At 41.7% G+C, this 26,191-nt stretch overlaps 1 protein-coding gene across 1 annotated transcript in view; it reads right to left on the bottom strand.

Annotated features, from left to right (window-relative positions):
* cbln4 (cerebellin 4 precursor) overlaps positions 1 to 23,526 on the bottom strand; it is a 135,970-nt gene extending 112,444 nt beyond the window's left edge. The window contains exons 1-2 of the mRNA XM_055652444.1: positions 22,388 to 23,526; positions 20,898 to 21,014 (exon numbers count right to left, since the gene is read on the bottom strand). Of these exons, the coding sequence (XP_055508419.1) occupies positions 20,898 to 21,014; positions 22,388 to 22,660 (390 nt within the window). The 5' untranslated portion in view covers positions 22,661 to 23,526. The remainder of the gene's footprint in view (positions 1 to 20,897; positions 21,015 to 22,387) is intronic.
* Between the last annotated feature and the right edge of the window lie 2,665 nt (positions 23,527 to 26,191).

The following is a 26,191-nucleotide window of genomic DNA, read 5'->3' as shown; positions in this document are numbered from 1 at the left end:
TACTATATTCCCGCTACACTCACTCTGCCCTATATCCATTTACAAGTGTGCTGATGTCAACACATAGGTGGCCACACCTCAAACAATGACCAGACAGAGTACATGAATGAGGTAGAGTTTAATGACATGGTGTCAAGAAAAGAACCTCTCCCTCATTGAACAGCTTGATTGTCATCATGTATAGTCTTCCTTTGACTGGATAGTACACAAACAAAATGTTTTAACTATACATCATTACACGAGACAATAATAAACTAAACTAAATTAAAACTAAACTCGGAACTTGAAATTTTAGACCACACTCTCTTCTCCCCTCTCCTGGTGGACAGAGATACAAAAGCTTGAAAACACACACCACCAGATTCAAAAACAGCTTCTTCCCCACTGTTATCACACAATAAACAAATCTCTCAAGACTTAAAGGTGTATTCCTGATCCCTTAACTTGCTTCATTGTGGCCTGTGCACCTTTTTAGTTGCACATTTCTGAAGCTGTAACACTTTCTTCTGCACTCTGTCAATTTTACACCTTGCACTATCTGATGTACTTGTATTGCTTGATTGTATCTATCTGGCATAATTTGACTGAATAGCATACAAAACAAAGTTTTTCACTGTATCTTCACATATGACAATAAGAAACCAATGCCAATATAAGAACTGTTCATTGTCCCAATGTTGATACTCAGTCCCAGGTTTCACACTTTGTAGAGGACTGTTCAACGACACTACGGCAGCGTGGTACAATGGAGCAATGGTAGAGTTGCTGCCCAACAGTGCCAGAGACCCGTATTCGATCCTGATTAAGGGTGCTGTGTACAGAGTTTGTACGTTCTTCCTGTGACCACGTGGTTTTTCTCCAGGTGCTCAGGTTCCCTGCCACATCCAAAAGACATGCAAGTTTGAAGGTTAATTAGCTTCATAAATTGTCCACAGTATGTTGGATAGAACTAGCACTAGGTTGGCACTGACTTGGTGGGCTGAAGGGCCAGTTTTCACACCATATCTCAAAACTAAAACCAGGGTTAGATCTTGTTTTATTTCCTCTGTATTAGATATTCGTAATGTGGGTAGCTTGCTTTAAATATCTCACAATGTTTCTTCTAACAAAGTCAAAGAAAAATTAGGAGATCTAGAAGACATGTTGTCAAAATACTCACAATAGCGCATATCAAAATTTAACCATAAGTGTGGTCAGATAAATTGTGGAGTAATCTGAACTGAATCCAGTCCATTCCTGATCATTAAACGCACATGCAGGTAAAGATCAAGACATGGATCCTAGATATCTTCTCCCTTGTGGCCAGGGAATACAATAGGTCAGTGTCTCTCTAATATAATTACAAGTATAACTCTAATCACTCAGTCCAGCACACACATCTCTTCATTGTACGATTCAATAATGGATTGCAATGTACTCAGCCAGTGCGATGCTAGACAAGACAGAATTCTCTGGTCACAAATTACCTAATGGCTTTTATGGAATATTGCATAAATCTGGGTGCATCCTATTGTGGAAAATCTTTGACAGTTTCCTTAACGATTAAGGCAGCAACATTTTTCTCCGTAACAATGTGAATCACTGGGGGGAAATGTGGCATTAAAGACAAGTTGTACAATTAATCAGCAACCTTTCTCTAAATAACACTTTCAGCTTCTGTGTCTCTATAGAGCTGAGTAAATGGTCAATTGCTTCTTTACAACTAACTGTTTTCTATTCCTGCTTAAAACTTAATGCTTAGTACTACATTAATCAAGTTATTTTCGTGCAATTCAAACGACTATTTGACCCTTTTCAAAATTGAAAAATGTGTTCATAAAAATATTGATGGTCATATTTTTATGAGGATGTGAGAAGGGGATTCATTACTACTTGGAATTAAAAGTTGTTAGAGAAAACCCTTAGCCCAAGATAATACCTTTAAGAATTAATCAGCAACCAATATAGTAATGTAATTCATTATCTAGATACAAAACACGCAAAGATGTAATTGTTGTTCAGTTAAAACCCTTACCTGTTAAATATGAAAAAAAAATTTGAAAAAAATGTATTAGGGTTTTCAAAATAAGCATTGACTCAAACATAAAACAAGCCATGGGCTTGAAGAAATTTGACAAAGGCAAATGTTGTGAGCATAATGTAAATTGTCCAAGGGGAGATCACTAAATCTACGAAGATTAGTTTCTATTTTCACAGCAATTTCAGGTCTATTATTTCTCTATCATAAACTTCCTTTCAGATGAAGTGCATTTCTGAAATCTTTTTTAATATCACATATATTAAAAACGTTTTAGCAAAGTCTGTCCAATCCCAATAGGAACCCTTCTGAAATAAAACAGAATAGGTTGGAAATAATCAACAGATCATGCAATATCTGGAAACAAAATTAACATTTCAAAGACTTTTCAATGGTATCCTGAAATATGGAACATTGACTTTAAATTAACTGCAACCAACTTCAGAGAACTTGGGTGTAAAAGGGTTGAATCAAACTTCTGAAAAATATTTATACAGAATTTAATCATCAATCCCATTCACTTTCAATACTATTCAATTAGCCAGTTCAAAATTAAGAGTACCATTGATAATCCTGCTGGAGAACCTTAGCTACAAGGGAACTGAATTATCTGTAGCCAAATAAGAAATTCATGCACCAATATCTCTTTTCACAGAAGTTAGTCATAAGGCATGGAAACGTTCTTCAGCACAACTTGCCCATGGCGAACAAGATGCCAAATCCACACTTGTCCCACTTGTCTGAGTTTGACCCATATCCCTCTAAACCTATCCTATCCATATACCTGGTCAAATGCATTTCAAATGTTGTTATAGTCCCTGCCTCAACTACCTCCTCTGGCAGCTTGTTCCAAATACTTACCACCCTCTGTGTGAAAAGATGCCTTATCTTAAACATTTCCAGCACACACATTTTATTTCAATTTCCAACATCTGCAGTATTTTGCCTTTGCAGTCTGTAGAATATACTGAAGCTAAGTCAGAAGTAAACCAAGAACACAATTTTTCTCAACCATGAAATAACAGCAGTGACGCGCAAGGAAGTATATCATGTCATGAAATGGAAATGGGAGTGTTAGAATATATAGGAAATGTTTTCAGTTTCTCCCAATAGAAATGTGGCATCAGTTTGTTAGAAGTCTTATTGGTGATCTTATTGGTCAAATCATAAAAGTAGAGGCCATGGACTTACTATTGTCACCACTCATTGGTGAACTAAGCCATTAAGAGGTTGACAGAGGTTTAATTCCCACCTATTTATGGAGGAGTTTTGGAGTGAAGACTGTCCATTGGGAAAAGCAAAATCCAAGAGTGAAGATAAGCACAGACACTACAAGAGCCAGTGACTGGATCAACCAGTGAGACCAAGCCATGAACAAACAGATTACATTGCTCATTCTCAGTAAAGGATGCTAAAGAGTGATTTAGAGAAAGGTCATTTAAAATCATTAGAAGGATTTTCAAAGGATTAGATTAACAAACTGGAAAATTCTAAAAGGCTTGAATTATAAACATATCTAAAGCAAAATGGTATTAGGATATATTTATCTTCAAAATGACTCTGGAGAAACAGTCATTGTCCAGATCTAAAACATTCAAACAAAATTCTGGTGTACAGATAAATTTTCCTTCCATACCACAATTCAGGCCTGTTTCCATGACCTTCAAAGAGTGCGGATGAATACAATGCTGCGGGACAAGAATTACTTCTTCTTTCAGGACTTTGGTTAGGCCACATTTTGATTACGGTGTGAAATTCTGATTGTTCCATTGAGGAAGGATGTGGAAATTTTGGAAAAGATGCAGAGAAACTTTACCAGAATGATACCTGGATTAGTGGGTATTACTTACAGGGAGAAGATAAGCAGACTTGGATTGATGCCTCTGAAATGTCAGAGATTGTGGGGAGACCTGATGGCAGTATGTAAAATTATGAGAGGCATAGATAGGATGGACAATCAGAAGCTATTTCCCAGGATCGAAATACAAATAATAGAGGACACAGACTTAAGGTGAGAGGGACAAAGTTTAAAGGAGATGCTTGGGGCAAGTTTGTGCAGAGGGTGGTGATATCCTGGTGCGGTGGCAGAGGGAGTTACTGTAGTGGCATTTAAGAGACCTTTGGATAGGCACATTGATATGCATGGAATGGAGGGATATGGTTTGTGTGCAGGCAGATAAGAGTTGGCCTTGGCATCATGTCCAGCACAAATATAATGGGAGGGATGCCTGTTCCCATGCTGTATTGTTCGATGTTCTGCATGTTCAATGTACAGAACAGGGTTACATTTCTAAATATACTTCGACTAAATCTAATACACTGGAAAAAAATGTTTTGTTTAGTAATTCTGTGAGTACTCTGCTTGCTCTGTGCCCAGTTTGATTGCTAAAAAAAAATCAATTTGGATGAAGGTTACTTGAAAAGAATGTTCTGAATTGGAATGAAATCACAATGATTTAAAACTTGTTTTTGAATGCAACCTCAGGAGCTTCCTTCACCAGAATACTTATTGTAATTTTACAGAACTACTTAAGTTTTAACATTGTAATAATGTTCATTACAATAACATTGTAATAATGTTCATTACAATAGTTTGATTCTTATGGTTATATGACTTGCAATGACAGAGCTTGGTACACAACACAATTCAACAATGGTCATGAATTCAGAACCTGATGGTTTTCATAGCAACTTTGTCTTCAGACAATGTGAAGCCCTGACACATCAAAATCAAGCATCCAACATGCCTAGGAAGTCACAGTGTTGATAGGGCACATTAAATGAGAGACCGTTGTTGTGATACTCTGATCTTCCAAATGTTAATTTAAATAGATGAAGTAAATAACTTGATAACAGCAGATGAGACATTTCAGGTCTGGTCTCAATGGCTTGTAACTTTTGAAAAGATCTCTTTTAAATATTAAACTTGAAAGTTGTATTAACAAAATGGCATATGACAGGATAACAGCATCTGCAGTTCCTTCTTAAACACTTACGAATGTTTCATGCAAGTTCCAGGGAAAATTTCAAGAATTAATTCAGTCGAAGATAACAAGTGCTACCAACAAGCTTGTTGAAGAATGAACTGCAGATGCTGGAAAATCGAAGGTGGACAAAAATGCTGGAGAAACTCAGTGGGTGAGGCAGCATCTATAGAGCGAAGGAAATACCTTTGCTCCATAGATGCTGCCTCACCCGCTAAGTTTCTCCAGCATTTTTGTCTACCTACCAACAAGCTTTATACCTGGAGGGGCCTACAGTTTATGTGCAGTATCAACATTGATCATACAAAGGAAATAAGGAGCATTCCAGGATAGTTGCAATAGGCAGTCAAGAAAGAGTAAAGGTCAGGGGTGGGGAAAAAAGATTGAGGAATTGTTGGTCTGTATTCCAGAAAGGTTGGGTCAGGGAGCTTGATAGAATGCTCAAGAAACAAACTGCTGGAAAAATTTAGTGGATTTAATGGCAGCTTCTGTGGAGGGAAATGGATGGGCAACGTTTCAGGTCAGGACACTCGGTAGGCAGAGTCGGTTTCAGGCCACGGATTGAAGAGAAAATGGGATGGAAAGTTGGGCCACTTGGCTTTTCGGCAGATTGAATGCAGGGTTGAAAGGAGTTTTCCCTGGCAGTTTGGTAAAGGTTTGGTGGGCAGAGGGCGAGGGCAAGGGATGGCCACTGAATTGGTTTAAAATGAGGGTGCATCACGTCAGCAGATTGGTAGCCAATGAGAGCCAGATGAATACATAAGTTACAGGCAATTGGGAGGTGGGGCTGAGGGAAAGAAATCAATGTCCAATGGTGGTGGTGGGTTGGAAAAGAGTAAAGAAGTGATGAAAGATCAGATGAATGTATTATTTAAAGGTAAATCCCTCCAGCAAATATTGTGCACTTTCTCCTTTATACGTGCACTGTGGGAGGCTTGATTGTAATCATGTATACTCTTTTCTTTGACTGAATAGCAGGCAAACAAAAGTATTTCACTGTACCTCAGCGCAAGTAACAATAATAAACTAAACTAAAAAAAAGTAAAGCTGAAGTAGGCATCATATACAGTGCAAAGCCTCGTCTGCAGGAGTGACCAACATCAGTCGAGAAGCTGGATGCATAGACATAAATCCCAGACGTGTATCTAGCAATGCACTGCCCACAGGTGCCCTGGTCAAGCTTTTTCAATGGATAGACCTGATCAACCTGAATTGATCTGAAATTAAAACCCCAGACTATACCTAGGATTCCGGATTTTTCTATACATTTTTCAATTTCATCGAAGCAAAATTGCACAGCACACAAAACATGGCAGAACACAATCCAGTTATGAGGCATAATGAATGGACCCTGAAAGTGGATCCCTATGGTTGTTGCTTGCTGAGAAAACCTACTAAGTTCACACAAGTACCTGCCGGATCCCATGTTAAGTCCCTTGGTGGACTATTTGCACCTGGAGCTCAGCCAGAAAGATCGGGACTTTGCATTTGTGCCAGAGTTCCAAACAGCAATATTTCTGGGGGTAATTGCTGGCAATTTGCCACATTATAACGAGCCTTTCCCACCAAATTGTGGCTCATTAATTACCTTTACTACTGGTGTGAGTCATTCTGTACAGAAAAGAGCAACTTCTGTAAAGATGATACATCCAAAACCAAAAATTCTAAAAATGTTTTTTAAATGCAGCCTGAAATTGATGAACATATTCTAATCAACAAATCAATTGCTGCTTTGGGCAGTACGGTGGCGCAGCAGTAGAGTTGCTGCCTTACAGCGCCCAGAGACACGGGTTCAATTGGGTGTCAGAGATTATCGGGAAAGGCAAGATAATGGCATTAGGAGGGAGAGATAGATCAGCCATGATCAAGTGGTGGAGTAGGCTTGATGGGCTGAATGGCCCAATTCTGCTCCAATCACTTATGAATTCAAACCTGACTATGGATGCTGTCTGGGTGCAGAGTTTGTACGTTCTGCCTGTGACTGCATGGGTTTTCTGCAGATGCTCCGGTTTTCTCCCACACTCCAAAGACGTGCAGGGCACCCATCCATCGGGTGGTGCCACGAGCCGGCAGCCTCGCCAGCAGCTGTTCGTCCTTTCGACTTGTTTTTGTTTTTCGTATGTCTACAAGTTTGTTTTAGTGTGGAGGGTGGAGGCGGGGAATAGGAGGAAACTATTTTTCAGCCACTTACCTCGGTGGAATGCGACTTTCCACGTAGTCGCATTTTCGCCCTCCCTCGCGGATAACAGCTTGGATTGGTGCGGCCTTTCCCGGGGTCGGGCCCAGAGCTTCAGCAGCGGCCGCAGCATGAACTTTCCATCGCGGAGCTGAGCGATCCATTGCCGGGGATCGCCAGAGAAGTGCTCCGAATGCTGGCCCGCCTACAACATCCTGAAGCTGTGGTCTGCGGAGCTTCTAGCTGCAGGCGTGGCATGGACTTTCCATCGCGGAGTCTGGAATCCCTCACCAGGGATTGCCAGTGAAGACCTCCGACCGCTGGCATGCGGCCTATAACATCGTAAATCCGCAGTCTCCGGTAGGATGCGGTCGATTCGGGACCTCCAAGCCGCGGAGTGTCCGACCGTCCGTCCCGACGTCGGAGTTTCGAACATCCCGACGAGAGGGCCTGCACATTGGGCCATCCGTAGCGGCGACTGTGGAGGGTTCATGGCCCTGACCACAGATGAACAAGGAAGGAGGAGGGCGACTGACTGAACATTATTGCCTTCCACCACAGTGAAGAATGTTGATTCCACTGTGGTGGACGTTCCATGTTATATTCTATTGTGTTTGTGGACTGGGACTGTGGGTAACGGTGTTGGATATGCGTCTTTTGTCTGTGTTTTTTATTTTTATTGCTTATCTCTTTTTGAGCTTGAAATGTTTGCTGCATGGTAAATCACATGGCCCATGTTACAATGACAATAAAGAAACTATTCTATTCTATTCTATTCTATTCTATTCTCTTTTTGATTGTGTGGCTGCATGGTAAATCAAATTCCATTGTACCTCAATTGGTGCATTTGGCAATAAATCTGAACTTGAACATGATTGTAGGTTGATTGGGTTCTGCAAATTGTCCCTAGTGTGTAGGATAGAACAGGTGTACAGGTGATTGCTGGTCGGCACAGACTCAGTGGGACCATGCTGTGTCTCTAAGCTAAACTAAACTATCAAATGCCAATTAAACTTAGTTTTAATTCTGTTTAGTTTATTATTTTTGGCACATTCCAAGATTCAATGAAAAGCTTTTGTTTGCAAGCTATCCAGTGAAAAAAGACTACACATGAATACAACCATCCACAGTGCAAAAATAAACGATATAACATTTAGTGCAAATTTAAATTTAAATTACATTTAAACCAAAGTACGTGTGCCATAACTCCAGGATAAGCACTCAACTAAGAAAACCAAGCCCAAAACCAAAATATTATCTAATTAAATACACCAACTTACAATAAATGATTCCATATGCAAAAAAAAACCCTAGCTACCTACATATTAATTAGCTCTTTAAAAAAACCCAACTAATCCTATCGATGCAAGTATATCATTGAGGTTATCAAGTGGGCATCTCCCTTTATTGGTGTTTCATTGAGTTAGGCCAACAACATCTCAAGACCATCCCAAAACCTGCTCTTGCCACCTAAGCTACCAGTATCTGCTAAATAAAGCAAGCTGCAGCCAATTAGCTAACTCTAACAAATGTTAAACATCCTATTTTCCACTAATCCTAGCCCATCGTTAAGTTTGTAACATCACAAATATCACCCTTGCATAAGACCAAGATGCACTTGCACAGACTACAATTACAAAGAAATACACATACTGCATGTCATACATTTCCTTTCTGCCTCTAACTGACACTATTTCTTCTCCACTAAATCCACCTATTGCCTTGCTCTGCTGCCTGTGGCATTTGTTTTACAGCCTGACGCAAACTCTGTCTGCGAATTCCTAACTCTCCAAAGAGCGACGTGGTCAATCTCGCTGTGAAACCTCTACAACCCACCTCTACCGAACACACTCTTGTTCTCCATCCTTGTTGCTCAACATCTGCCAACTCCACATATCTAAGCCTTTTCCTTTCATAAGCCTCATCCATTAAGTTCTCCCAAGGCACTGTCAGTTCTATAAAATCCACTATCCACTGACTAACTGACCATAAAGGGCCTGTCCCACGAGCATGCGACTGAATGCGGCAAGCGTGACCTAACGTGGTCGCTTGAGCTGTACGGCCTCGCGGGGCCGGTCCCACTTCGATCGCCGGAGCCGTGTGGAGTTGTGCGGAACTGGTCCCGACATTGCACGGGGCTCCGAAAAACTGACACTGTCCAAAAATTCTGCGTGGAGGCCGTACGCACCAGCTCGACGGGCGTGCGCAGCGTCTCGATGTCGTACGCAGCGCCTTGATGCCGTACGTCACGCACGAACTTCCCGCGGACTTCGCTCGAACTTCACGGCAATTCGTACGGGATCACTCGACTTCGGCGCGATCCCCGCTTCAGGTTGGTCACGCTCGCCGCATGCTGTCGTATGCTAGTGGGACAGGCCCTGTTCAGGGATCACTTGACCTCCGCGTGGCTTCTGCGTGGCCCCCGCTTCCGGTTTAGTCGTGCTTGCCGCATGCAGTCGCATACTCGTGGGACAGGCCTTTAACTATATCAGGCCCCAAACATGTAGTAATTATTTCCTGCGGAACAACAAGCTTTCCTCCTAAATCTACCCGCATCTTCCAATCATTGGCTCTCCGTAACTGGCTTGACTCATATCTATCTGCAAACTTCCAACCTCTAACTTTCTCTCCCTCACGGACAAAATGAATCGCTACATTTCCAATCCTGATGCCTGCTGAATTCACCTGTACTCTCCTCCACTCATTTACTGCAGCTATGCGCTTCAATATCTGGTTATGCTACCAAGTATACCGACCCTGAGAAAGATTAGTCCTACATCTTGATAAAATATGCCTCAACATTGCCACCTCTGAACACAAGGGACATGCTGGGTCCACACCTACCCATTGTTTAAGGTGCTGTGGTAAAGGCAGCACATCATAAATAGCCCTTATAACACCACAGTTCCCTCCAGCTAAACCTCCTCCTTTCTACACTTTCCCAGTTCATCCACTGTCCCTGTTTAACCTGAGCTATTGCCCTTACTCATCTCGCTGCTTCCTCCTGATGAGGTCCAATAAAGTCTGGTGAAAGAAAGTTCAAAGTCTCCAATGAAGTAGATGGGAGGTCAGAACTGCATTTGTTATTTACTTAACAATAATAGCCTCTGAGCCTTTAAAAGACATACATACATACATATTTAAAACACGCACACATATATATATATATATATATATACACACAAGTCAAGTCAAGTCAAGTCAAGAGAGTTTATTGTTATGTGTCCCTGATAGGACAATGAAAATCTTGCTTTGCTTCAGCACAATAGAACATAGTAGTCATTTACTACAAAACAGATCAGTGTGTCCATATACCATTATATACGTAAATACACACATGAATAAATAAACTGATAGAGTGCAAATAACAGATAATGGGCTATTAATGTTCAGAGTTTTGTCCGAGCCAAGTTTAATAGCCTGATGGCTGTGGGGAACTAGCTATTCCTGAACCTGGTTGTTGCACTCTTCAGGCTCCTGTACCTTCTTCCTGAAGTTAGCAGGGAGATGAGTATGTGGCCAGGATGGCAGGATGGTGTGGGTCCTTGATGATATTGCCAGCCTTTTTGGGTCAGCGACTGCAATATATATATATATATATATATATATAATTTAAAAGACATATACACACACACACACACACACACATATATATGCACATATAATGAAGGAGGAAAGTCCATCCCTGGCCTGGACCTCACAGTCACTCAGGGTTGGTGCAGGAGCTCAGAAAAATGCCAGAAATTCTGCCCAAAACAGGTGAGAGACTGTGAGAGACAGAAGGGGGAGAGGGTGGAGAATCAATTTTAGACATTTTTCCATCTATTTATGCAGACCACATCAATGAAGAAGGAAAGTCCATCCTGGCCTGGACTTCACAGGGAGCCAATGAAAGGAGGGAGAAAAATACTGGGGTGAGGTTTAATACTTAGACATAGAAACATAGAAAATAGGTGCAGGAGTAGGCCATTCGGCCCTTCGAGCCTGCACCGCCATTCAATATGATCATGGCTGATCATCCAACTCAGTATCCCGTACCTGCCTTCTCTCCATACCCCCGATCCCATTAGCCACAAGTTCCACATCTAACTCCCTCTTAAATATAACCAATGAACTGGCCTCAACTACCTTCTGTGGCAGAGAGTTCCAGAGATTCACCACTTTCTGTGTGAAAAAAAATTTTTCTCATCTCGGTTCTAAAGGATTCCCCCTCTATCCTTAAGCTGTGACCCCTTGTCCTGGACTTCCCCAACATCGGGATCAATCTTCCTGCATCTAGCCTGTCCAACCCCTTAAGAATTTTGTAAGTTTCTATAAGATCCCCTCTCAATCTCCTAAATTCTAGCCAGTACAAACCGAGTCTATCCAGTCTTTCTTCATAAGACAGTCCTGACATCCCAGGAATCAGTCTGGTGAACCTTCTCTGCACTTCCTCTATGGCAATACTGTCCTTCCTCAGATTTGGAGACGAAAACCGTACGTAATACTACAGGTGTGGTCTCAACAAGACCCTGTACAACTGCAGTAGAACCTCCCTGCTCCTATACTCAAATCCTTTTGCTATGAATGCTAACATACCATTTGCTTTCTTCACTGCCTGCTGCACCTGCATGCCTACTTTCAATGACTGGTGTACCATGACACCCAGGTCTCGTTGCATCTCCCCTTTTCCTAATCGGCCACCATTTAGATAACAGTCTGCTTTCCTGTTTTTGCCACCAAAATGGATAACCTCACATTTATCCACATTATACTGCATCTGCCATGCATTTGCCAACTCACCCAGCCTATCCAAGTCACCTTGCAGCCTCCTAACATCCTCTTCACAGCTAACACTGCCCCCCAGCTCAGTGTCATCCGCAAACTTGGAGATGTTGTATTCAATTCCCTCATCCAAATCATTAATATATATTGTAAATAGCTGGGGTCCCAGCACTGAGCCTTGCGGTACCCCAATAGTCACTGCCTGCCATTCTGAAAAGGACCCGTTTACTCCTACTCTTTGCTTCCTGTTTGCCAGCCAGTTCTCTATCCACATCAATACTGAACCACCAATACCGTGTGCTTTAAGTTTGTATACTAATCTCTTATGTGGGACCTTGTCGAAAGCCTTCTAAAAGTCCAGATATAACACATCTACTGGTTCTCCCCTATCCACTCTACTAGTTACATCCTCGAAAAATTCTATAAGGTTCATCAGACATGATTTACCTTTCGTAAATCCATGCTGACTTTGTCCAATGATTTCACCACTTTTCAAATGTGCTGCTATCCCATCTTTAATAACTGACTCTAGCAGTTTCCCCACTACCGATGTTAGACGAACTGGTTTGTAATTCCCCATTTTCTCTCTCCCTCCCTTTTTAAAAAGTGGGGTTACATTAACTACCCTCCAATCCTCAGGAACTACTCTAGAATCTAAAGAGTTTTGAAAAATTATCACTAATGCATCCACAATTTCTGGAGCTACTTCCTTAAGTAATCTGGGATGCAGCCTATCTGGCCCTGGGGATTTATCGGCCTTTAATCCATTCAATTTACCTAACACCACTTCCCGGCCAACCTGGATTTCACTCAGTTCCTTCATCTCCTTTGACCCGCGGTCCCCTGTTATTTCCGGCAGATTATGTATGTCTTCCTTAGTGAAGACGGAACCAAAGTAGTTATTCAATTGGTCCGCCATGTCCTTGTTCCCCATGATCAATTCACCTGTTTCTGACTGCAAGGGACCTACATTTGTTTTAACTAATCTCTTTCACTTCACATATCTATAAAAACTTTTGCTGTCAGTTTTAATGTTCCCTGCCAGTTTTCTTTCATAATCTATTTTTCCTTTCCTAATTAAGCCCTTTGTCCTCCTCTGCTGGTGTCTGATTTTCTCCGTCCTCTGGTAGGCTGCTTTTTCTGGCTAATTGGTACGCTTCATCTTTTGCTAGATACTATCCCTGATTTCCCTTGTTATCCATGGATGTACTACCTTCCCTGATTTATTCTTTTGCCAAACTGGGATGAACAATTTTTGTAGTTCATCCATACAGTCTTTAAATGCCTTCCATTGCATATCCACCGTCAGCCCTTTAACAATTAATCGCCAGTCAATCTTGGCCAATTCACGTCTCATACCCTCAAAGTTACCTTTCTTTAAGTTCAGAACCATTGTTTCTGAATTAACAATGTCACTCCCCATCCTAATGAAGAACTCAACCATATTATGGTCACTCTTGCCCAAGGGGCCACGCACAACAAGACTGCTAACTAACCCTTCCTCATTACTCAATACCCAGTCTAGAACAGCCTGCTCTCTCGTTGGTTCCTCTACATGTTGGTTTAGAAAACGATCCCGCAAACATTCCAAGAAATCCTCTTCCTCAGCACCCCTGCCAATTTGATTCACCCAATCTATATGTAGATTGAAGTCACCCATTATAACTGTTTTTACCTTTGTTGCACGCATTTCTAATTTCCTGTTTGATGCCATACCCAACTCCACTACTACTGTTAGGTGGCCTGTACACAACACCCACTAGCGTTTTCTGCCCCTTAGTGTTTCGCAGTTCTACCCATATCGATTCCACATCCTCCAAGCTAATGTCCTTCCTTTCCATTGCGTTAATCTCCTCTCTAACCAGCAACGCTACCCCACCTCCCTTTCCTTTCTGTCTATCCCTCCTGAATATTGAATATTCCTGGATGTTCAGCTCCCAGCCTTAGTCACCCTGGAGCCATGTCTCCGTGATGCCGACTATATCATAAACATTAATAGCTATCTGCACATTCAACTTATCCACCTTATTACGAATGCTCCTTGCATTGAGACACAAAGCCTTCAGGCTTGTTTTTATAACGCTCTTACCCTTTATACAATTATGTTGAAACGTGGCCCTTTTTGATTTTTACCCTGGATTTGTCTGCCTGCCACTTTTACTTTTCACCTTGCTACCTACAGCTTTTACCTCCATTTTACACCCCTCTGTCTCTCTGCTCACATATTTAAGAACCCCACCACCTCATATTCTCTGTTTATTATTGTTTTCTTCTTTCCCCCCTATATGTTGGGTCTGAGTGGTTCCCTTCTCTGCCTCCTGCCTCACACACTGTCTACTAGCTTTCTCTATTTGAGTCCCTCCCCCCAACCGTTCTAGTTTAAAGTCTCCGCAGTAGCACTTGCAAATCCCCCCGCCAGGATATTGGTCCCCCTAGGGTTCAAGTGCAACCCATCCTTTTTGTACAGGTCGCACCTTCCACAAAAGAGGTCCCAATGATCCAGAAACTTGAATCCCTGCCTTCTGCACCAGACCTTCAGCCACGCATTTATCCTCCACCTCGCTCCATTCCTACTCTCACTGTCGCGTGGTACAGGCAGTCATCCCGAGATTGTTACCTTTGCGGTCCTTCTTTTTGACTCTCCTCCTAACTCCCTAAATTCTCATTTCAGGACCTCTTCTCTTTTTCTACCTATCTCATTGGTACCTATATGTACCATGACCTCGGGCTCATCTCCCTCCCATTTCAGGATATCTTGGACACATTCAGACACATCCCAGACACTGACACCAGGGAGGCAAACTACCATCCAGGTCTCCCGACTGCATCCACAGAATCGCCTGTCTGACCCCCTAACTATAGTCCCCTATTACTAATGCCCTCATCTTTTTTCCCCTTACCCTTCTGAGCAACAAGACCGGTCTCTGTACTGGAGGTCCAGCCGCTGTTGCTACCGCCAGGTAGGCTGTCCCCCTCAACAGTACTCAAACAGGAATACTTATTGTCAAGGTGTACAGCCACCGGGGTACTTGCAGGGGGAATGCTTACTGATGGGCCAAAGGGACTCCTCCTGGCCTAATACAGGCTTGATGGGCTGAAGGGATTCTTTAAAAAAAATCTGAGTGAAATCTCAGTGAAAGGCACTTTGTCTGGACTTTTGGACCAAAATGCTCTTCCTGGGCTAATACGGCATTTTGGGCAAAAGCGACTGGTTTCTCGGCTAATAGGGGCCTTGTGGGCCGAATTGAGTGGTTTCAGGCAGGCCAAACAACTTATTTCATTTCATTTCCATTTCCATTTCAATTTCAAGCACAGGGCAGGCCAAACAACTCATTTCATTTTCATTTCATTTCCATTGCCGTTTCAGTTTCAAGCACAGGTCAGGCCAAACAACTCATTCCATTTTCATTTCATTTCATTTCATTTCCATTGCCATTTCAGTTTCAAGCACAGGGCAGGCCAAACAACTCATCTTATTTTCATTTCCATTTCATTTCCAATGCCATTTCACTTCATCGTGGTGATAGAAGGGCGAGAGGACCAATCAGGTGATCGCAAGATTTTTTATACATTCATAACTTTTTTATTTTTTATCGATCAAAAAAATTCTTGGGGTTGCCGCCGCGGAGGAGGTCTTTGAGTAAGATGGCCAAAAATCATAGAGATATACGGTAGCGTTTTTTTCTAAAATCGATATATAACGCAGACAGGAAGTGGTCAAGATGAGACTTTTAGTTTTATATATATATACTGTACATAGACACATAACTGTGAGAGATCAAAATCAAATATCAGTCAGTACAAAGGCCAGTGGTGACACAACCCATAAAATGATACTGCCACATACTGTATATGCTTCAAATGATTCATATAATGTTTTATGCAACATCAAGAATACATCAAGACGGGTGTCAGAGGTTGTGAAGAGAGGGCGGGAGAATTGGGTTAGGAGGGAGAGATTGAGCAGCCATGATTGAATGGTGGAGGAGACTTGATGGGCCGAATGATCTAATTCTGCTCCTTAAAATCTTATGATCATTGTTAACCGGATTGATATTTCAGGTAGCCAGTAGCAGAAACATCACGGATGAGATGCAAGGAAGCAGGATGTCATGCGAGTAGATTTCCAGGGATGCACATCAGCGAAAGTTGGCTACCCAATCTTGCACTCTTCTTTATAAAATAGTGTATCACTTAATGCAAGGCGATCTCTGAGGAAAATATCCCTGCAGTCAATTTACTACACAATAGTTCTTGGCCATGGGCTTAGTTCAGCTGACTCCCCAATAAGATGTAAAGGTCTCTAACTGCCGCAACCAATTGATTTTTGGCTCTGAAATCAATGTTTATATGACACTTTGTAGCTTACCTTTACTGAGAATGCGCTTCCAGTCTCCCCTACCTCTTGTTAATTCTGTCTTTTGCCTAAAGCACCTCCAACCTCTAAAGTAATCTCTGATGACATTTTGACCTTCCTCCAGATCAATAATTCATTCCAAACTATAATTTTACCTGGCAATTAATTTTATTATACTATATTTTTGAAACTTTACAAGCCTGCATTTCCTTGAATTCTTCAATGTCTGTTTCATAGGATTGATGTTTAATTTTGCAGCAAATAAATTTAATATTTCCATCAATCAATATTTATTGATTTCATAATAAATTGAAATAAAAAAGAAAAGGAAAAACTTTCAATTATGGAGGATGGTTGAAAATAGAACATCCCAAAGTGCTTCATAATCCAGAGACTGATTTTAAAATGTGCTCACCATCAGGGAATAAGGGTTTATGTAGCCATTATGGACACAGTAGGAGCAATATTTACCTGCCACATCATGTAAAAGTGTATGAAACATCACTTCCAATTTTTTCATTTCAGCGGATCCCAGAATAGCCACGGATATCATAATTGTGTTCCTAAGCCAAGTCCATCATAAGACACCACACAACAGAACTACCAGCCAGAAACTAGTTATGAGTATCACTGTTGTACTGAGATTGAACACCATACATGAACAATACTACAAAAAAATCGACACTATAATGTTGGAGTAACTCAGCGGATCAGGCAGCATCTCTGGAGGAAAGGAATAGGTGGTTTCGGGTCAAGACCCTTCTTCGGACTCTGAATATCACCTATTCCTTTTCTCCAGAGATGCTGCCTGAGCCGCTGAGTTATTGCACCATTTTGTGTCTATCTTCGGTGTAAACCAACATCTGCAGTTCCTTCCTACACAATACTACAGGAAACCTGTTTAGAAATGAGAGGTGAGATTTGAAATGTTTATCTGAGCAGATTGAGCTGTCCATGGAAACACCGTGACATTTCAAATGAAGTAGGTTGACATAGCACTGGTGAAATGCTGGTGCTGGGATATACCAAAACATTGTTTTGGTGACAGGGAGAGGGAACGGTTTGTCACAAAACTAAGAGGAAAAGATAAAGAAGAGCAAAATGTGCAATAAAATGCATAATAAATAGAGTTGGCACTCAGGCAGCATGGATGTACCTGCCAACGCGAGATCAGAATGAATAATAATGGAACAATTGAGTTACTAGAATGCAATATTGGAGAGGAGAGCGTGGATATATGAGAGATTAGTGAGTTATCCTGCAACTACACAAACATAGAAGTGGCAATGCCTCTGACAGTTCTTCACTGGGGATGGTACCGATTATTCTTTGGGAAGTTTTTTTTGTTAGTAACTGTTAGAATTGAATACCTCAGAAAAGACATGTTTTAAGGTAGATAGCATGCCGATAGATCAAGACAACATTCACATAACAAGAAGCAGAAAGTGCTGTTGCTTCAGAGAAGGTAGTGTTGGTAATGATAGTACATTGGAAGGTTTTCCACTGAGACCAATGATAAATCTTCTGATATTAAAGCTGTAAACAGACTGGAACAGGGTGGCTAATTTTGAGAATAACCATAAAAATGAAGGGTAGAATTGGCACAAAGTGAAAAGATCCAAATGAATAGTATTTTGTTAAGATTTCACAATATGTCAGTAAGGTAGAAACTTTTTGGCCATTATTCACAATTTCAAAACATTTCCAGTGAGTAGTTTTAAATTATCCCTCCTATTACCAGCTGAGGAGACTGGATTGACTTTCTATTTTACACCCTGATACACCACTGAAGTTGATTAAAAACATAATCTGGACATAATTTAAAATGAATGGCCTGTCCAATTTTGTCAAAATTACTCCCTTCATTTCAATATTGCATATCAACACAATCATTTCCCACAAGCTTTGTGCATGACATTGCGAAGGAACTATCAATAGTGGCAGTGAAAATGAATCAGTTCATCATTGGATCTCGGTAGGTGAGTGAGGGGAAAGGGATATGGGATATAAAGTTAATCTCAAATTGGTGTATTAGCAAGAAGATTGTTAAAATTGGATGGAGTAAATGGAGATATGTTCTTAAAAAGGCAATGGGTGATAAGCCTATGATTAGCCCACTCATCACTGTATCCCTCAGGTTTACCCTTGCCTCCCAATACTTCATTCTGCTAACCTGTCACTTCTGAATCTCCAACCTTATCCTGCAATGCTTGCCAAAAATTCAATGATCCGTTCTGCACACTTTGGAGTTTCCCTTCCGAACCCTTCCAATTGTTGCCTTCCTATTACTCTTCAAGGCCCTTCTGCACACACTCATCTTGTTAGCATTCGTCCGCTACATGGCTTGGGATCTATTTTTCCTCACATTGATTGCCAGAGAGGATGACTAATGAAATTTGGTATTAAACCAGCCTATCAGCCAGAGATCCAATATATCCTCTAGAGGGGACGGTCCTCTCTCCCTTCCTGTTCACCATCTACACCTCGGACTTCAGATACAACTCAGACTCCTACCACCTGCAGATGCTTTCGGATGACTCTGCGATTGTGGGCTGCATCAGTGAGGGGAGGGAAGCAGAATACAGAGGTGTGGTCAACGACTTTGTTGAGTGGAGCAGGCTGAATCACCTGCAGTTCAACACTGGCAAGACTAAGGAGATAGTGGGGGATTTTAGGAGTAGAGGAAAACCCCTGTCTGCTGTCTCCATCAAGGGTGTGGATGTGCAGTTTGCCAAGGAGTACAAGTACCTTTGAGTTTACCTGGACAGTAAACTGGACTGGTCCAGGAACACTGAGGCATAAGAAGGGACAGAGCCATCTGTACTTTCTGAGAAGGCTCCACTCTTTCAACGTCTACAGTAAGATGTTCTATTAATCGGTGGTGGCCAGTGCCATCTTCTTCGTTGTCGGTAGCGGGGCAAAGGCCGCGAATGCCAACAGAACTAATAAGCTCATCAGGAAGGCTCATTTCGTCTTGGTGGTGGAGTTGGATTCGTTGGAGATGGTCTTGGAGGGGAGGTGCTCTTCAAACTATGGAGCATCTTGGACAATACAGCTCATCCCCTCCTTGACACACTGGTCAACCTGAGGAGCACCTTCAGCAACAGATTGGTTCCACCAAAATGCAGCACAGGAGATCTTTTTTCCCTGTGGCTATCAAACTGTACAACTTCTCCCCCTTCTGTCATGGGGTAGACCAACTCCCCCTACCCCCCCCCCCCCCCCCCCCCCCCCCCCAATTTCCCTCCTGGGATAAATAAAGTTCTATCGTATCGTATCGTATCGTATCGTATCGTATCGTAAATAAATGTTTAAAAATCATCTTATGAATCTCCAGTTGTTAAATATCACCAACTTTGCAAATATAGGGACCAAAGTTAACAAAGTGGAAACAAACAGCTCAATTAGAAATAAAACATAGAGATGGCTTTGAGGAGGGATTGCTAGATTAACATAACATTATTTTCATTTTAGGATTTTACTTTGATTCCAACCCAGATCAACAAATCTCTCTCTGAAATGAATGTGGAAGTTTTGAATGAGAATAACTCAGCCAGTCTGTCTGCTAGAATGATACCATCATGAACAAGTTGCAATTGGTTATGATCTACTTTTATATTGATACTTAGATAATTGCAAATAATAGGCACATCTACACGGTTTCTGTTAAAAATAATATTTCTAGCTACAGAAAGGAAACCAAGATTGAATATTTTATACTGACAATAGAAAGCATGTGCATTCATATTTTTCAATCTTCATAAGCAATATGTTTTACCAATGACTTTAACTACACCTATTAAAACAAGTATTAAAACAATGATGGTTTAATAAATCATACCACTAACATCAATAGGAGGCATCATAAACATGAAAGGTTAATATGTTTTCAATGTCCATCACACAATGGCGGAAAGCAGCATAAATATCCACTGTTTAGTGATAAAAATCAGTGCTAACTGATGAACCAAGTGATCCAATAAGAGTTGGCTGATGCTACAGGGTGCAATCCATTATATCAGAAGAAGCTGAAAGGTTCCTTATAAATTTTCTATAGCCAGAAAGCTTCTGGCTCTGCTTTCTCGCATTGTGATCCTAATCATAATTCTCCACACACTGCTCAATGAATCCTCTTTTATTTTATTTTATCTGCACATGGTTCCAATTTATCAACTGTAAATTCCCGTGGCAGTTAATTTTCGCAGGAAATTAAAAACACCTATTGTGGCTTCGATCCCAATTTCATATTTGTAAAATGAGCATATTTCATACAGAATATACCAGTAAAATAATAACAGTTCACACTTTTTTTTTAATTCAAACGTTCGATAAAAATAATACTTCACTGACATATCTTTCAGTGATCCTCTGACCTCTTTGGTAGATTTATAGCAACAAATACATTCGGAATTCGGAATTTCTTTAAGATATCACAAATCATTGTTGTATCCATCTGCGAAATACACCTGACAATTGCATTGGGATTCAAGTTGGTTTTTTTTGCATTTAGATAGGCAGGAAAGCAACTCGGGAGATGAAAGGTTAAATAATCACATTACCGCGACTAGAATGTCAGTTGCTATAAATACACATACAGACCTGAATCGTCTGACTCTGGTATACTTTGATAACATGAAAGTTGAAACTGTAAATGCCTTTTCGTGGAGCTACAAAGACTGACTCCAGGGTAAAACAATTACCCACATTCACCAAGATCTGCAAGAGAGACAGGAGGAACTACATCAGTCCGCTTTGAAAGCTCGGGGATAAAATAAAATAGATACTGCTTTCAAAGACAGCGCACATCTTAAAACATGGAACATTATTGTACAGGCTGAAGATGTCTAAGAACCACCAACTGTTGTGGAAATATCATAAAGTTTTGAGCCCACTATCTGGGCATGGGCGCCTTATCCAAATAGCTCCCATCAAACCGTGGCAGATTCTTGATGTTTGACACGCTGATGCAGTTAAATAAAAATAAAAATATAAACGCAAGTGCAGCAAATTGAGACCATTCAATCGTTTAACTAGTTTAGTGCTACTGGCCATTGCTAATTACAAAGTTTCATCACTGCTCTTCATAAACCAAGAGGATGCAAATTACACTCAAGGTCTCATTCTCCGCATAATAATAAACGCGTTGGGTCCAGAAATCACCCCACTTGTTATGATAATTAAAATCTTGTGATCCCTTCTGAACAAATCGCTGCAGTGATTCGGGCTGGGAGACTTTAAAGTGTGCGTGAAGTTCTCAACGCAGAGCCTGCCTGCCTGTCACTCCCGGGTGCGACGCGCTTGCATTTTACCAATGCACATCTATCCAGTTAAACCCACTCGGGGGGCTTGCTCCCATAACCTGAAACCAACACCACAAATCACTTCTCTCCAGTAACTTTATTCATCTATAAAAATACAGAGCCCTAGCGTCTGAGTCTTGGCAGGATTGCGGGACTGGGTTCAATGCTAGGATTCCTCTCACCTACCGGGACCAAATGAATATCAAAGTACAGATAATGTAATGCCTCAATTAATTATTTAATGCTTAAGTTTTTTGTGTGTGTTTGGTATCGACTGCCAGCGGCTCGGAAACCTTTGCTATTAGTAACGATTTTTAATTGCACGCTGAACGTATCCTTATATATATACTGTATGTACCCCTTGCATAGTAAATTACTGCTTCACCGTAATCTCCGTCGTTATACTCCATCCAGAGTGTTTAACGCCGGCTATAGATTGCCAACCGTCATTATCGCTCACTCTCTCCCTTCCCATTTACACCTGTTGCGTCTTTTGTCCGCTCCAACCCAATCTTATTCAACCCTGTTCTAATATGGGGACCGATTCCAGACTGGTGCCTTGAATCGGCCCTTTAGAGAGAATGGCACACTGGATGCTTAACCCTTGGTGCGATGTCATTATATCTCCACACTGTAATAAGTGAACTTAAACCACCCTCGCTGTTTAAACCAGATGACGCTGAGACGCATATGTCCATCTTTCCACACTAATCCGTCCAAAGAGCGCTGGCTTTGCAGACAATTCCCGTACTGTGCGAGTGTGGCTTATTTCCGAATCTCTCTGGTTACCTGGTCAAAGTAAATGATCCGAGTTTTGTTGCTCATCTCGGATGGCTCGTGGTTGGTGCTCCTGACGGCGGAGAAAGCCACCTTGGAGTGAGCGGCGCGGACAGAGATCCCAAGCGGGGAGGAGGAAGACGCCTTGGAGTCACCGGTCGGGTTGGAGTCGCAGACCACCAGGCACTTGCCTTCCAACACGATGGGCTCGGTGTCGTTCTGAGCCAGCGCCGCCACGGCAGACAGCGCCAGAGCCCCCGCCGCTAGCAGCACCATGGACAGCATCCTCTCTCGCACAACCGCGCCGAGAAACCAAGTGCCCCAGTCCAAGCCCTATATCAGCCCCTCTCGCCCAGCCGCTCTCCCGCAGCCCCCTTCCTCGCCTCCTCGCACGGTTTCTGCTGTACGAGCGGAAAGCAGCTCCACTTAATCTGTTCTACATCTGGATATCCCAATACGAATTAGCAGAACCCCCTGCAGAAATCCTTGCATTGCACCTTAAAGTCCTCTGTCCCCTGTAGATCTCTCTTCTCCAAGCAACACACAAAGAACTTCTTGATCTAGGTGTCCCGGTGCGAATTATTGACGGGAAAGACCATAGTCAAACTAGACATTATCTGTCGTTGTCACATCCAATAGTATATCCCACTGCCCCCACTTCGGGCGGGACACAGCGCCAGAGACCCAAGGTTAGCCGCTGGCTCCGGCTCCCGGTTGCCCAGCTCGCTGTCTGATCCAAGTGGTTGCAGTTTGTGGAGTCAGTGTAATCGGCAGTCCCTCCGGTTTTATGTCACACACCTCCTTTACTTCCAAACGTGTGAAGAGTAGCGCTAATGAGTGCTCTTCCAAATTCCGCCCGTACTGCGGGGATTCAATCCAGCAAGGTGTCAATATAAAGAAGTGTGAGATGCGAGCAGCTGTTCAAAGATGTCAGGCACGAACGAAGGTTATCTTAATATTACTGATAATCCCATTGTACTTTATTCGCAGAGGTGGGTTGAGCGGTTGCTTCATTATTTTTCTCTTCCTACACTTCCCTTTCCATATAAACAGACGAATGAGTCGGCTTTTGCTATGACATAACTTGATTGGTGGAAAAGTCGAGCATTTTGATTAAACAAAGTGAACCGTGTGGAGTATACGGTGGGATTTCAATTCTGTGATTTAAATGTTCTGCTGCATAAGACTCGGTGTGTTTTCTTGAATTAATTTAATAGAAGACAAGTTTTAAACAATCGAAATATTTTGAGTCTTGACGAATATTAATCCGATCATAATATGAAATAGAAGCTCTGAAGAAGTTCGATATTACTTTTCAGTGCACTGCTCGTTTTTAATGCTCAACGCCGCCTCCTTGTGGCACCTGACATTATTGGATCACTCTCGTCAAAATGTCCAAATAAATGTAATGTTCGCTCTTCCAAACGTGAGGAACAACAATATCAATATCCACGTTTAAGAAACATGATAGGAACTTATTGTACAGATAGAGGTAAAAATTAGCGCACATTGTACTTAAATACCAAGTCCAAGAACAAATGTTATAAAACAGAATATACTGTGAATACTCAGCAGGACAGACCCTGGTGTTGTAGAGAAAAAATATGGTGTCAAGTCAATAGTCCTTCGTCATTCTTGGAAACGCTCAGTTTTGCTAAATTATTCTTGTTCAGATGAACAAGGGTGGCACGGTGGCGTAACTAGTAGAACTGCTGTCTCACTAGGCCAGAGACCCGGGTTTGATACTGATCTTGGGTGCTGTCTGTGTGGAGTTTGCACATTCTTCCTGTGATAGCGTGAGTTTCCTCCGTTCCGCTCACATCTCAAAAAAACATGTTTTTGATTGGCCTCTGTAAAGCGCCCCTGGTTGCGAAAATGGGTTAACGCAGAATTAGTGTGAAGGGGTGGTTGGCGTGAACTCGTGGGCTGAAAGGCCTTTTTCCATGCTGAATCTTTCAGTCTTTCTATGAAGGATAATTGACAAATTTTATTTCCGTTTCTTGCTCTGAAAAATGTTGTCTATCTTGCTATTTCCAGCATTTTCTGTTCTATTGTTGATTTTCAGCTGCTGCTGTTATTTATTCTCTTCTCAAGCTACATAATTGACTTCTGTAATGTAACTGCCACTAAATGCTGCAGACAGTGTGAGGCTTGCCCACTTGGTTAAAACACACATTTAAAATCAGTGATGCCTGTGTATATGCAGCTGAGTTTCTTCCCCGATATTGTCAATTGAAACATGTACAAAATTAGGCTATTCATTGCTCATCTATCACTCAGCACCATTTACCATTACTTTTCCTAAATTGGAGCTGTTATATTGCTTAACACAAACATGTCAATCTAATTTTTTTAAACATTTAAATTAATCCAATATCTATAATTAATTGAGGAATTTTCAAATTTAGGATATGGGCCAAAAGCAAACGGAGCCCATATGGGGCATCTTGGTCGGCATACACAGGTTGGGCCAAGGGTCTGTTTCCATGCTGTATGACTGTATGACTCTCTATGACTCTATTGGGAAAGGCAAGCGAGGGGCCTTGATAAATATCTTTGCATCTTCTCTACCACAGGTGAAGTCCCAGCAGGCTGAAGAGTAGCCAATGTTGATTTTTTGTTTAAGAAAGGGAATAGAGATAATCCAAAGATAGACACAAAATGCTGGAGTAACTCAGCACGACAGGCAGCATCTCTAGAGAGAAGGAATAGGTGACGTTTCGGGTCGAGACCCTTCTTCAGACCAAGATATTATAGGCTGGTGAGCTGCATGTAAGGTGTAGGGAAGTTATTGGAGAGGATTCTATGGGATATGATTTATTCGCATTTGGAAGGGGATGAGCTAATTAGGGACAATCAGCATGGTTTGTCCATGACAGGTCATGTCTTATGAACTTGATTAAGACTTTTCATGAAGTGATGAAGGTGATCGAGGATAGGGCAGTGGATGTTGCCCAAATTGATTTTAGCAAGACATTGGATCAAGTCCCTCATGATCGGTTGATCCAGAAGATTAAGATGCCTGCGATCCATTGTGACTTGGTCATTTGGATTAAAACTGAGCTACTCATAGAAGATAGAGGATTGTGGTGGAAGAGTGTTATTTTGTCTGGATGTCTGTGACCAGTGGAATTTCACAGTGATTTATGTTGTTTCTAAATGACTTGGATGTAAATAGATGTGTTGGTTAGTAACATTGATGGAGTTGCAGACAATATGGAAGGTTATCAAAGAACATAATGGGATATAGATCAACTACAGAAATGGGGTCGTGGGAGGGGCGGCAGATGGAGTTTAATCCGAGCAAAGTGAGGTGTTGCACTTTACCAGATTGAATGTAAGAGGGCAGGTGTATAGTTACTTTTAAGATGATGCCAAAGCGATTTACCAGAATGCAGAATCAAGGGTATCAGCAATAATAAGCAAAACAAAGACACATAGTGGAGCAGCTCAGCAGGTCAGGCAAAATCACTGGAGAACATGGCTTGGTGATGTTTCAGATCAGGACCCTTCTTCAGTCTGAAGAAGGGTGCAGATCTGAAACATCAACTGCCCCTGTACTCCAGAGATGCTGCCTGACCCATTGAGTTACTCAGCACTCGTGTCTTTATTTTCGTAAACCAGCATCCAAAATTCCTTGTTTCTAGCTATAAGGAGAGGTTGGACAAACTTGGATGGTGTTGTCTAATGTTTTAAAGGACGAGGGGAAACCTGATAGAAATATATAAAATCATGAGAGGCGGAGATAGGGTAGACCACCAGAACAGTTTTCCCACGGTGGAAATTTCAAATACTAGAGGGCAAGCTTTAAGTTGA

Source organism: Leucoraja erinacea, chromosome 21 (genome assembly GCF_028641065.1).
Source record: "Leucoraja erinacea ecotype New England chromosome 21, Leri_hhj_1, whole genome shotgun sequence".
Lineage (NCBI taxonomy): Eukaryota > Metazoa > Chordata > Chondrichthyes > Rajiformes > Rajidae > Leucoraja > Leucoraja erinaceus.
Note: the sequence above shows the minus strand (reverse complement) of the source record. Positions and strands in the feature narration are given on the sequence as shown.